Below are 14517 nucleotides of genomic sequence, written 5' to 3'. Positions count from 1 at the left end.
AAGGTTTACAGATATTTTCTCCCATTCTGTTGGTTGCCTCTTCACTTTGCTGAGTATTTCTTTCACAGTGCAGAAGCTTCTCAATTTGATATAATCCCATTTGTCAATTTTGTCTTTAATTGCCCATGCTCTGGGGTCTTTTCCAAGTAGTCTTTGCCTGTGCCAATGTCTTCCAGGGTTTTCTCAATGTTCTTTAATAATTTGATTGCATCAGGTTGTAGATTTATGTCTTTAATCCATTTTGAGTTGATTTTTATATAAGGTGTAATGTAGGGGGTCTTGCTTCATACTTCTGCATGCTGAGGTCCAGTTTTCCCAGCACCATTTGTTGAAGAGACAGTCCTTGCTCCAGGGCTTAATTTTAGATCCTTTGTCAAAGATAAGTTGGTTGTAGATGCGTGGATTGATTTCTGAGGTTTCTACTTGGTTCCATTGGTCCACCCATTTTTTTTTTTTTTATGACAGTACCAGGCTGTTTTGATTAAAACTGCCCTGTAGTATGTCTTGAAATCTTGTATACTGGGGCCGGTGCTGTGGTATAGCGGGTGAAGCCACCGCCTGCAGTTCCAGCATCCCATATGGGTGCCGGTTCGAGTCCCAGCTGCTCCACTTCTGATCCAGCTCTCTGCTATGGCCTGGGAAAGCAGTGGAAGACAGCCCACATCCTTGGGCCCCTGCGCCTGCATGGAAAACCTAGAAGAGGCTCCTGGCTTTGAATCAGCGCAGCTCTGGCCATCGTGGCCATCTGGGGAGTGAACCAGCAGATGGAGGACCTTTCTCTCTCTGCCTGTGCTTCTCTATCACTCTGCCTCTCAACTAAATAAATAAATCTAAAAAAAAAAAAAAAAAAAAGAAATCTTGTATATTGATGCCTCTGGGTTTGTTTTTGTTATATAAGATTGCTTTAGCTATTCAGGGTCTCCTGTGTTTCCGTATGAATTTCAGCATTTTTTAATATCTAAGAAGAATGTCCTTGGTATTTTAATTGGGATTGCATTGGATCTGTACGTTGCTTTCAGTTGTATGGACATTTTGATGATATTGATGCTTTCAATCCATGGACATGGAGGATTTATCCCTTTTTTTTGTGTCATCTTCTATTTCTTTCTTTAATGCTTTATAATTTTCATTGCCGAGATCTTTGATGTCCTTGGTTAAATTCTTGAGTTATTGATTTCCAGCTTCATTCTGTTGTGGTCAGAGAAGATGCATGGTATGATTTTGATTTTATTGAATTTGTTGAGACTTGCTTTATGGCCTAGCATATGGTCAGTCCTAAAGAAAGTTCAATGCACTGGTGAAAAGAATGTGTGTTCTGAAACTGTAGGTTGAAAAGTTCTGTAGATATCCTTTGCGTCCATTTGGTCTATAGTGCAAATTAACTCTGTTGTTTCCTTGCTGATTTTCTGTCTAGTTGATTTGTCTGTTACTGGAAGTGGGGTATTGAAGTCACTCATTACTATCATATTGGAGTCTATGTCTCCTAAGACCTTTATGTTGGGTTGTTTCATAGTATCTCATAAATCTCCAACAATGTTTTTATTTTTCTAATTTCTAATTTTTTTTGGTCTGTTAAATTTTCAGAGATTTGTCTTCTAACTTGGATATTCTTTCTTCTGCCTCACCAAGTTTGTTGTTAAGGCTTTCCACCGCATTTTTTATTTGATCTATTGAATTCCTTATTTCTAATATTTTATTTTGATTTCTCTTTAAAATTTCAATTAATTCCTTTTCTGGCATCTCATCAATCTCTTCATCATCACATTCTGGTTTTGAAGGGTTGTTGTGTTCCTTTGGGGATGTCATGTTTTCTTCCTTATTCTTGTTTCTTGAATTTCTGTGTTTATTTTTAGGTGTTTGTTGAGATACCTGTTGGTTTTTTTTTTTTTTCCCTCTGATTGCTTTTATCTTTGTAATGTGCCTCTGAGGCTTAGTGGAATGTCTTTTCTTTCACTGAATACTCAGAGGCATGTGCTGAGTGTGGCCAGGGTGCTTTATTCAGTGCTACAGGATGAAGGAAGTGTCTAAGCTGACACCCTAGTTGAGCATGGTAAATCTCCTTTTTTAATCAGAAAGGATTTGATCAGCTTTGTTGGTGCAGTCTCATGCTCACCCCCTCTCCTCCAAGGCCACCTATGCCCAGTTGCTAGCCCCAGTGGGTGCAATATTCATCCGCACTGCCACAGGAACCACATGAAGGATCTCTGCAGTCCTCGGTGTGAGCACAAATCTTACAGCAATGACCCTCCCCAGGCAATCAGGGAACCCCTAGTATGTGGAGCCGCCCATAGAGACTGTCCAGAAACTCAGCCACATCCTGTGTTCTCCCATGCAGCCACAGTGTTTCCACAGTTCCAGCACACAAGGCCCCCACAGTCACGGGGCATGGAGGATCCACTCTTCCCTGCCAATCTGTCCCGTCCAGAGAGGCAGAGACACTCTGAGAGCCAGATGTGTTTGGGTACTTTGCCCAGGCAGCCTAAGCCCCAGAGCCTGTGATGTGCTGGGAGGCTGGGGGCACCTCACAGTCCTACATGGGCACCCAACCCCCTGTCATTTCTCCCAACAGACTCAGGAATCTCCTCTTGGCTGGTTGCCGAGAGCTCAGACAAGCGGGTGCAGATGTTACGTATATCCAAAATAGCATCCGCCGTCTCCAGCTAGTTACTGAATGCTGTTGTTGGGTGGTAGGAGAGAGAGAAATATACCCCGTTCTTCCTTCTAGGTTAGCAGGTATACCCTCCCCACAGGGCTCCAGGTCTGACTCACAATTGGCCTTCCCCACAGCTTTATTACCAGTGGCTTGGGATGCTGAAGTCTGGTCTCACCTCACTCTCCAAAGCTGGTGCTGAGATTCTTGACTGTTGGGGTATTGTGTTGTGTTCATATTCATGCTGCGTGTCCACACCATCCATTTAGATCCATCGTGTCCCTTTAACTTGCATGGAGTTTCCACTGAAGTTTATCCTCCTAACTCTTCCCTGAGATTGCACTCTCTCCACCTTTTTTTTTTTTTAACTGTCTTCCCGTTAGACTGGACCAGTAAGTACCCTCCTTATTCTGCCGTCTTGGATTCTCTTGATTAATCTTTAAATAGACTGTGCTTAAATATTATTTGTACTTGGTGCATAGACTCCTGAAGATTTAGATTTGAAAATATGATGGGAACCATGGGAACTGAAAATTCTAAGCTCTTAATTTTTTAGTCTTTAAATTTGTTAACTACCTTAATGAAATATAATTAATACACAAAAAGATATACATATTTATTGTATACAACTTGATGTATTTGGAGATAAATGTACCAGTAAAACTGTCACCTCAATTTATTTACATCATAGACATACCTATCACTATCAAAAATTTTCTCTTGTACTTTACTTATTCTTATTTACCTGTTTAGACTATAAAACTTAATATAAAACCTATCCATTTGGCAAATTATTAAATATATAAATGGCATTGGCTAGCGCCGTGGTTCACTAAGCTAATACTCCGCCTGCGGCGCCAGCCCCCTGGGTTCTAGTCCCGGTTGGGGCACCGGATCCTGTCCCGGTTTCTCCTTTTCCAGTCCAGCTTTCTGCTGTGGCCCAGGAAGGCAGTGGAGGATGGCCCAAGTGCTTGGGCCCTGCACCCACGCACCCACATGGGAGACCAGGAGAAAGCACCTTGTTCCTGGCTTCGGATCGGCGTAGCGCCAGCTATAGTGGCCATTTTGGGGGTGAACCAACGGAAGGAAGACCTTTCTCTCTGTCTCTCTCTCTCACTGTCTAACTCTGCCTGTCAAAAAAAAAAAATATATATATATACACACACACACACACACACACAAATGGTATTAACTGTAGGCACTATGAAGTGAAGATCTACAGGATTTATCTAGAAAGGTACAAAGGATGTAACTGAAACTTTGTATTTTTACTAATACTTTCCCCTTTGTATCTCCCTCCTGTCTCTGGCAACCACCATTCTACTCCTTATAAATTTGACTATTTTAAATTCCTCATGTAAGTGGTATCATGTAATGTTTGTCATTCTTATCTGGCTTAGCATAATGTTCTCCAAGTTAATCCATGCTTTTTTCAAGTAGCAGAATTTCCTTCTCTTTTAAGGCTGAATAATATTCCATTATATATTTGTGCATTTTGTGCACACCACATTTTCTTTATGCATTGATTTTTGATGGAACTTTAGATTGCTTCCATGTCTTGACTATGGTGAATAATGCTGTAGTGAACATGGAAGTACAGATGGCTCTTTGAGATCCTAATTTGAGTTTCTTTGCATAAATTTCCAGAGTGGGTTTGCTGTCATACAGTGGTTTATTTTTAACTTTTTTAGGAAGTTCCATTGTGTTGTATATACTGGCTACACTAATTTACATTCCCACCAAGAGTGTACAGATGTTCCCTTTTCTCCACATTCTCACCGACACTTATTAACAGGTGTGAGATGTCATAGCTTGTCCTTTTCATATCCCTGTTGGCCATTTGGAGTCCTCTTTGGAAAGATTTCCATTCATTTTTCAGTTGGGTTATTTATTTTTCTGCTCCTGAGATATATGAGTTGTGTATATATTTTAGACATTAATTCTTTATCAGATATGTAGTTTACAAATATGTTGTGCCATTCCATCAGTTGTCTTTTTCTTTTGTTTATGTCCTTTACTGTGCAGAAGCTTTTTGTTTGGATGTTATCCCACTGGTCTATTTTTGCATTTGTTGCCTGGGTTATTCTAAAATTTGCCTTATTTTTGTAATGATTACAAAAATGCTTTGAAACCTTAGTTTTCCAATTACTTTGCTTTAAGCATCCCAAAATAATTTTGAAAAACTGTATATCCTTCACACATTTACAAGATCATTTCTTTTAAATTTTGGTCTAACAATTGCAAAGAATGTAATTTCTGACACATTTTAGGTTACATTTTAGAATGAAACTTCATCATTCTTGGAATTAAAAGATACATTTACCTTGGAATAAAAATTTTGAAATCCATGCATATGAAATCTTCAACGTTGTGAAAATTCACTTTGTGGATGGATTTCAAAAACTTTTTGCATCAGAATGTACTTAGCTTTCAATTCCATTTCCATGTTGTCTCATATTTGAAATATGTATCTTAATTAGATAACTGGAGCTCTTTTTTCTGTTTTTTTATAGAGAAATAATTAAATGTCATAAAGCAGGATTTTATATCAATTCAGTTCCCATTTTTCATCTTTACAATGCTAAGAAAACTTAAATAGAGCAATACTATAACAGTTTCAATTTTTTAAACACTTTTATAAATAAGTTCCAAAATCTACAATGATCTAGAATCAAAAATTTTTGTTAATTTATTAATTCTGTGTTCTATTAGCTAATCCCTACATTTTAATCAAAGCAAAGAATTGGGAACCACATGGCTTATAAATGGACTTGTTAATCCATTATTAAAGCCTTTTTTCCCTTACATTGCCACCAACATTTTCTAGTGACTCCTTGTCTGTTGCTGTAGAATTTTTTTTTAATACAATGAGCAGTGCACTGCAGTTAGATTCCATTTAGGTGAAATGTAGGTATATTTGGTCAAGAAGGAGAAGAGTAGATCAGCAAGAAGTTGCATGGCCTTGAGGAATTCTCAGGCAGATCTGTTTTAGAAAAGCTTGAATTTTTGTGAATCTACAAATAGAGTCCCGTGCATTTATTCTTCTCAGCTCCAGCACTTCCTTTATCCTTGCCTTAAACTCTGAACCACTCTTTTACCCACTGTAATCAGTGATTACTTTGCATGATGTATAACATGGCATAATCATGTGATCCTGTAATTATCCTAGAATTTCAACTGACTGTTTATGAGATTCAACATAGACAAAATTGAAACGAAAAGGAGCAACTATCCATTAACAGAGTCTAGCACAGACCTAGCATATAGGAACAACTTATTAAACACTGGGTTCATGAATGTTTAAGTGCTATTTATATTTGTTTTTAAATCTTATTAAATGCTGAAAAATCCTTCTCCAGGTTTAATTTCTCTTCCACCTCCAAACCCCATAAAGCCAAATAACGTAAGTTGCATATTGTTTGTCCGAAATGTTTCAGATTTTGAATTTTTTCAAATTTTTAGAATATTTGCATAGCCTTTACTTCCTGAACATCCCTAAACCAGATTTTGGAGCATTTTAGATTAGAAAATGAGATTAGGATTACTTGGTGAGGAGGTATACAAGATGTAATTTTTAAAAATTGTTAGAAAAGGCCGGCGCCGCGGCTCACTAGGCTAATCTTCCACCTGCGGTTCTGGCATCCCAGGTTCTAGTCCTGGCCGGGGCACCGGATCCTGTCCCAGTTTCTCCTCTTCCAGTCCAGCTCTCTGCTGTGGCCCGGGAGTGCAGTGGAGGATGGCCCAGGTCCTTGGGCCCTGCACCCGGGTGGGAGACCAGGAGAAGCACCTGGCTCCTGGCTTCGGATCGGCGCAGCGTGCCGGCCATGGCGGCCATTTGAGGGGTGAACCAATGGAAGGAAGACCTAAAAAAAAAAAAAAGAAAAAACATTGCTAGAAAAGGCATGTTTTAGGTTTTAATACAGTACTTATTTTGGTAGACTAGAGACAAATGTTTAAAAATTTCATCAAATACATTTGTTCAGAGTCATACAATACGTACAGTAAACTCATCTTGTATTCCAGTTACCATTATTGTCAACAGGAGTATTGGCTATTGCTTGGAGTTTTAAATTTTCATTCATGTGCCAGGCATGTTCTAAGTGCTTCTCATACATTAAGTTTTTAAATACTCTAAATATTTATTCTGATGTGGTAGATACAGCTGTTGTCCCCATTTTCTAAATAAAGAACTGAAGCACGCAAAGAGGTCATAAGTACTAGTAAATAGAAAATCTAGGATTTGAGCACAAAGAATCTGACTTTAAAAATTTGTGTTCTTATCTGTCATTCTGCCCTAAATATTGTGTAAGCCAGGTATGGGTACAAAGGTAAAAGGAATATGATTTCATTTTGCTTCTAAGAGACATTCTACTATCACAAGAAAATATTGTGAGCTTCATATTTACTGAAGTCCTACACTGTGAGTGTAGCAAGCTATATTTAAAAAAAAAAAAACACTTAAGTTTCAGTAACATAAGCAATAAATCGCCTTTAGGTTGTTAGGATAGGGAAAGTGAGGACTTACTCATAGCAGTTTGGGGATCCAGACTCCTTCCATTTATGGAATTCCTAACTGGTGGAAGGTTCTAGTGGATTCTTTGCCTCAAACTGGAGAGAAAATACATAGGTGATTATGTTAGATGTTCTTAGGAGCCTGGCAATGGTTTGCATGTCAAATTTCTTTGTCTGCAACTCAGTGTTAGAGCACCATCTAACTCAAGGGAGCATAGGAAATGGAGCCTAGTTGCGTACCCAACAGGAAAAAGAAATGGGTTTGCTAAGCAACTAGTGATAACATACTGGTTATCTGGGAGGGGTTCTAGATTTCATTTTGATGGAAGTTGCACACAAGTACTTAAAAAAGTTTGTGGAAGAATGAGATTAAGAGATAAGTTTATTTTGGTTAAAAAAATTGAAATCCATGCATAGCTTTTTCATAATGTACATTTTCCACGAACCTTTTGAAGACCTTTTGTATTTTTTAACTATTTCATTAGCATAGCAGAATCTACTCTTTAAAATAGTGATTTTGAAAATGTTTTGGGGAAGGCATTGTGATACAGTAGGTTAAGCCGCTGCCTGTGACACTGGCATCCTATATGGGCACCAGTTCGAGTGCTGGCTGCTCCATTTACAATCAAGTTCCCTGCAAATGCACCTGGGAAAGCAGTGGAAGATGGCCCAAGTACCTGGGTCTCTGCCACCTACATGGGAGACACAGATGAAGTTCTAGGCTCCTAGCTTTGGTCTGACGAGGCTAAATGTAGCTATTTGGGGAGTGAACAAACGAATGGAAGATCACTCTCTCCATTTGTGTGTCTCTGTCTCTTTGTCTCTTTCTCTCTATATAACCACCTTTCAAATTAATATATCTTTTTTTTTAAATGTCTTTATCTAGACCTATTACTAGAAAGGGCCGTCTGATGCCTTGATCAGTAGTTTCATTTTTAAAACAGTGCCACTTTTGAGTATCAGCAAAGCATTCTGGGTAGCTTCTTTTTCCTTCCTACATCGCCATATGTAGTCAGAAAATAGGGTTGTGTAGCCTTATGCTTTTGTGTTTTGCTGTCGCCTTATTGCAGATCATTGTGTTGGTACTCTGTCAAAGCAGTAGTGAGTGATAAGCATACATGGGCTCTTGCTGCTGTGGGTCAAGAACCAGTGAGTACAGGCTGGTACTCATTTAGTGGTGATCAGAAAGCTTGTCAGTCTTCCTGATAATCTTTTAATACAAGTGTTGCTCTTCTTTTACCTTGTTTACCTATATTCTGCTTTTATGTTAAAGCTGACCTGTAATCATCAAAGTATTTAAGTAGAAATTATATCAATGTTTTCATCTTTTTTACCATAAGGTTAAAATTTTATAAAGAATCTTATTTCTTCTGTATGAAATGCTTGACACATATAAAATATATTGAAAAGCAGATGTTTGTCTTAGGGTATCCTAAATTCTGTCCTGGTTTCATTTCTTGGACCTCTTATAGCTTTGATTTTATCTGAATTTTTCAATTGTAAGACTGCAGAGGATATTTTAGGCATATTGAAGATATTGACAGTGTTGTTAATTTCCTGTGCTTTTAACTCTTTGATACAATTTCCAAAATACTCTGTACCATTGATATATTTTAAAACTGCCTCTGCTGGATTTACCTATACTTAATTACTTTATTAAATTTTTAAAAATATTTTTTAGGTGTGATGTGGCTATATATTCATTCATCCTTAATGATACGTTTGAATGAAAAGGACTTTGAATTGAAAAATTTGAGTCAGAATTGAAGATATGTTTTAAAATAATTTAACTTAATTCTCTACAGATGGTCCCTCTTTAAAAGAAGCGCCAGGACCCAGCAGACAGATTTTGCAAGGTATGACAAGCAATTTGTATGTTTCTCAGTTTTATAAAAGTAGTTTCATAGCTTTGAGTTCTCTGATGTTTTCCTTTAAAAAAAATACATGACTTAATATTTATGTTTAAACAGACTTCTTGGTGATTATTTTATATATGTTATGAGGTATACTAGCAGATATTCTTTTGCCACTTTCTTAGGTTTAATTAAAAAAATACTCAGAAACTATCTTACTTAACTGTAGGTAAATGTACTATAAACACAGGTCTGTGTGCGTAAAATAGTACGTTTGTTTTCATGGAATTACTGCATAATTTACTCGAATATTGTTATGCTGTAAGAGAGCTCAGAGCTAAACATGTAATGCAGAATGAGACCTTCATCATATTTGTAGGTGTCAACTGATGATACCTGAACAGAAGCTCCAGATCATGATATATTAAAAGTTATACAAGTCAGAGAAAATCAGTCTTGTCTATAAACTGTAGTTTTCTTTTTTTTGAAATATGAACCAATCATTGGTTCTGAGTTTCTACTTAGACTTTGTTGTCAAGGTTTCTTCAATCCAAGCTCCCTGTCTCACTATGTTTATTAAATTTGATTTCAATCTGACTTTTTCAGTAGCCTCTGATCTAATTTCCATTGCACCTGTTTGTCCACTATTTCTTTATGAAACTTTTTATATTTTCACTGTGAATGTGGTCCTCAATTCTGAAAAATTTATTTTTATCAGGCTTAAATATATCTTTCAGTCACTAATGTTCCAATATAAAATATTTAGAATTGTTTTAAAACAGCATTTGCTTAAATAGCTTGTTTTCATGCATATTTGATCCATATATATTAAGTGTTATAAATTAGCCTTGCTAATTTTTAGTTTTGAGAATCATCATATGTTGGAGGAAAGAAAGATCTGCCTTCATAATTATTTTTATAAAAGCTTTTATGACAATAAACTCTAGGGTGATTAAAACAGTGATTAAAACACTATTTGGAATACCCACATCCTGTATTAAAATATCTGCGTTTAAATCCTGGCTGTTCTTCCAGCTCTGGCTTTCTGCTGATGCAACTGAGCAACAAGTGTTGGCTCAATTACATGGGACCCTGGCACTCACATGGGAGACTAAGCTAAGTTCTGGGCTCCTTGCTTCTGCCTGGCCCAGCACCAATTGTTGTAGGCATTTGGGATTGAACCAGTGTCTGCTTCTCTTTCTTTGTCTCCCTTCCTTTCAAATAAATAAAAATGAATTTTTTAAAAATCTGAAAATTCTTGGGGCCGGCATTATGGCATAGCAGGTTAAATCACTGCCTTCAGTGCTGACATCCCATATAGGCAATGGTTCATGTTCCAACTACTACAATTCTGATACAGTTCCCTGATAATAGTCTGGGAAAAGCAGTGGAGAACGGCTCAAGTGTTTGGGTCCCTGCCACCCACATGGGAGACGGCGGATGAAGCTCCTGCTCCTGGCTTTGGCCTGGCCCTGCACTAGTCATTGCAAATGTTCTTTGCAGCAACCTGGGGCTGAACTAACAGATAGATCTCTCTCTCTCACCCTTTTTCCCTTCTTCTCTCTGTAACTCTTTGGAAAAAAAATGTCTTTTATAAAAAAATTAAAAAAAATTTTAAGATTCTGTATTTTCCAAAAATCTATCAATATATTGTGACTGAAGCATCTCAATTGATAGTAGAAGAGTAGAGAAAACTGCCTGGCATTAAAACTTGGCTGTAAAACAATCACACAGATACATATGAAAAACCTTGAGTTAATCTAATTTTTAGATTATTTGCTGCATTTTGACTGTGGTCCTTGACTTAGTAATTTTTGGAAGAATTTGTTTGTCAGTATCATATAAAGTCTTCTAAGGAATGAAGTTTATGTAGTAAGTTAAACAGTTTATATTTCTTTTCTTTAGTGATTTTTTTTCATAAACAGATACTAGAAAGTGAGAAAGGCTTAGTTAATGACACTTGCCTTTAAAGCTGGTGTTCTGCTTAACAATTAAGAGGCTGGTAGGTACTTTCCAATCCAAGGAAAATCAAGAGCAAATAGCTTTTTCTTTTTTATTTTCTTTTTAGTGTTTAGAGCTATTTTAATTTCTGACTCATTTAAAATACTTATAAAAGAATATAAAAATTTGGCCTGGGCATTTGGTGCAACAGGTAGGATGCTGCTTGGGATGCCTGAGTTCCATATCAGAGTGCCTTGACTGAGTACCATCTTCTCTGCTTCTGAGAAGATGCTTCTCCAGCTTCCTGCTAATGCACACCTGGCGAGGCAGCAGTTGATGGCTGAAGTACTTGAGTCCCTGCCACTCACATGAGAGACCTGGATGTAGTTCTAGGCTTCTGGCTTCCCCCTGAGCTAGCCTTGGCTGTTACGGGCATTTGGGAAATGGACCATGGGGTAGTCAATCAATCTCATCTACCTTTCAGAAACATTTTTAAAAATGTATTTAAAAAATAATGTGTTAAAAGTATGTATTGCACACAAGAGTTTGTAACTGAAGATCCTCTAATAACTTTTGCTATGGATTGTTTTCCAGTGTAATTTTTAAGTTCAAGTGATCAAAACGCATTAATCTATTTAATTCTTGCTATTTGAAATAACATAGGTTAGAATTTTTTTGTAAGTATTCTCTGACAAAATTCTCTTTTTAATTGACCCCTTAGCTTTTTGAAGAATGATTATGAGTCAGAATGCTATACAAATGAAAAAGTATATGTAGATAGTTGGATATGAGTTATATTTGGTATAAAACTAGTTATAAAATTCCACAGTAGCAGTTTATTGAAATATAATTTCCTGGTACATGTTAAGATTCTGTTGGACATATTAATGGTCAACTTTAAAATTATTAAAAGAATTTTTTACTTTAAGTAAATCTATGTTCCTACACCTAAAGATAATTATAGTTTACCTATTATTACTCAGTAAATAATAAAAAAGGAAAAATGAAGTATTTTCTAAAGTAGGTACATGCTTTTCATTCATCAGTTGTTTCCAAATATTGTAGTTGATGGTGTTGAAGAATGTTCTGTTTTAATAAGTCATTGTTAAAGTTTAAATTTTATCTATTAAAGATATAAATGTTGACTAATTTTTTGTCTCATTCAAGTCTTTTTAGAAACATTATATATGAAACTTGACATTTTTAATGACTTCCCATGCATTTTTCTATTTTAATAAATGAAAGTTCAACATATATTTTATATTAATTTAAAAATACTCAGATTGCTACCTTTTCTTGCATTAAGATTAAGCATAGAATATAACTAATTTAGGTAACAATACCTTTAGGATAAATAACAAATATATCTAGATAAGTAGTTTATATGAAATTCTAGTCTCAAATGGTAATAATTTTCATAACCAGCAGAGGGCTCTCTGTGTACATTTTTTGTAGTTAAATGTTTTCTTGGCCAATTTTTTTTTAGCCTAATGCAGTTTCCTTTCCCTAACAAATTAAATTTTCAACTCTTTTAGTCAGAAACAGATATTCACAAACAATATTTTCTCTCATTCTTCTATTATATCATTAAAAACAAATATAATTTACTAGATCTTTTACCCTCCATTGATTTGAAAAATAAAGATTATTTCAAGTCACAATTTATATATACACTGTACTGTTACCTAGTTATTAAAGTGAATATGCATAGTAACTGATTGTTCAAATTGATATTTTGCTTTTTTATATATATGTAAATTATGGCTTCAAGAAATATTTGTATTTTAAATTAATGAGGAAATATTTTGATTTTTATTATGCTGTATTTCTAGGTGTATTTTTACACATTCTAGCAGATACACTTGGGAGTATCGGTGTAATTGCCTCTGCCATCATGATGCAAAATTTTGGTCTGATGATAGCAGATCCTATCTGTTCAATCCTTATAGCTTTGCTTATAGTTGTAAGGTAAGTGTTATTCTGTTACTTTTTAGTGTTAAAAGGAGATTTAGGTGCTAGATGTGTTACTTAAATTATAGCTATGAAATACAAATTATTATATTGGTTTTCCTTAGTCTTTAAGAAATTCCTATGCAGATTTTGTCATCTTCATATTGTTTCTGTGTTCGCTCTTTATTTTTTTTTTGTCTACAGTTTGATGATTCTTTTTGGTGCCTGGCATTTAAGCTTTTTGGTCATAATTCAAATCAATAATACTTTTCTTAAACCTACCACTGTATCCCTAGTGTAAAATGTTGCAAGTATAATATAATGTATTAATTATAGTTAGAATATCATTCCTTTGACAGCCGTATATTACACTTTCAGATGCAAAGAAAAATCAATGTTTTCTCTGCTAGAACTCTTTTTAATTATACAGTCACGTTATCATATCAGAAGTCTTAAAAAAATCTTTACTGAAATAAATTTGAAAATAAATGTAAATCACAATATTCTTGAAAGAGTATCTGCTTCTTAGCTGTTTGTCATTCTGTTGCTAGCCATAGCAACCATAAACATGAAAAGGTATTTGTGTATAGTTATATAAAATTTCAATAAATGTTTGCTGTTTTTAGTTTCTCAAGTTCTTTTTTCCTGAGGCAATTTTATTATTGGTTTAATTTTTATCAGAATAATAAAAGAATATGTTCCTTTATTTTACAGACTTCAAAGACCTTAATTACATTTATACGTTCTAATTAGACTGTTTTTATTTTTCCATATGATTTTATTGTCAATAAAACTTTTGTAATGATACCAAAGACATACTTGAGGCTAGACTATGTTAACTTTTATAGTACATTGTTGACCAGAATAAATTTAGTAGATTACAATGAAATTGCAATGTTAAGATTAATCATAAGTGGCTATTTTAAAATTCTTGAATAAAATAAGATGTGCTACTTAAATTATGTACAAGGAAGCAATCCTGCTAAACAAGTGGTCTAAACATCAAGTGTACCTGTTAGGGGCTATAGTGTGCCTTTTCAACACATGTATACAATGTAAGTGATCCAAACAGGGTTATCATCATTTGCCATTCTTTGACATCACTTTATAATTGCAGGCTTGGAGCTTCTTCTGTTTGTTGATAAACTATATACTATATGCTATGTTACTATGAACTGTAATTTCTTTGTTACTTCTTAACAGTATTATCTTTGTATCCACTTTTCCTCATTTCCATATATCTCACTTATATCTTGCTTGGAAAACTGTTAACAATCTCCAGCTTGACCTCTTTCTACCTCTTGAAACTCTTTCTTTAATAAGAATTGTGTTACATATAAAAATTATCTTGCTTTAAATTTTTTCAGTGACTTTCTTTCCTGTAGGAGAGTCTGAAGTCCTTAGGGCTTCAGGACATTGTCCCTGTTTACCATTCAGTCTCTCAGTACTTCTCTGTTCATGCTAACTGAGAGAGCCAGTTACCTTATTTTCAGTTGCATGCTACAAGCTCTGGATTCTGAATTTGCTCATATTTCTTCTATCCAAAAAAACTCTTATACTGTGCCTTTTTGCCTTCCTCCTTTTCCTACCCCCAAAGACAGACAGACACAC

At 35.5% G+C, this 14517-nt stretch overlaps 1 protein-coding gene across 5 annotated transcripts in view; it reads left to right on the top strand.

Annotated features, from left to right (window-relative positions):
• The window catches only part of SLC30A7 (solute carrier family 30 member 7), a 96006-nt gene that overhangs the window by 24117 nt on the left and 57372 nt on the right, over positions 1–14517 (top strand). For all 5 annotated transcript variants that reach the window (XR_016210818.1, XR_011390547.2, XR_016210819.1 and 2 more), the window contains exons 7-8: positions 8968–9018; positions 12789–12924. Coding sequence is in view for 2 of the 5 variants with exons in the window: in XM_008264812.5 (XP_008263034.1) it covers positions 8968–9018; positions 12789–12924 (187 nt within the window). In the remaining 3 variants the exon portion in view is untranslated. The remainder of the gene's footprint in view (positions 1–8967; positions 9019–12788; positions 12925–14517) is intronic.

This window comes from Oryctolagus cuniculus, chromosome 7 (genome assembly GCF_051225735.1).
Source record: "Oryctolagus cuniculus isolate XC-2025 breed Fujian yellow rabbit chromosome 7, ASM5122573v1, whole genome shotgun sequence".
Lineage (NCBI taxonomy): Eukaryota > Metazoa > Chordata > Mammalia > Lagomorpha > Leporidae > Oryctolagus > Oryctolagus cuniculus.
Note: the sequence above shows the minus strand (reverse complement) of the source record. Positions and strands in the feature narration are given on the sequence as shown.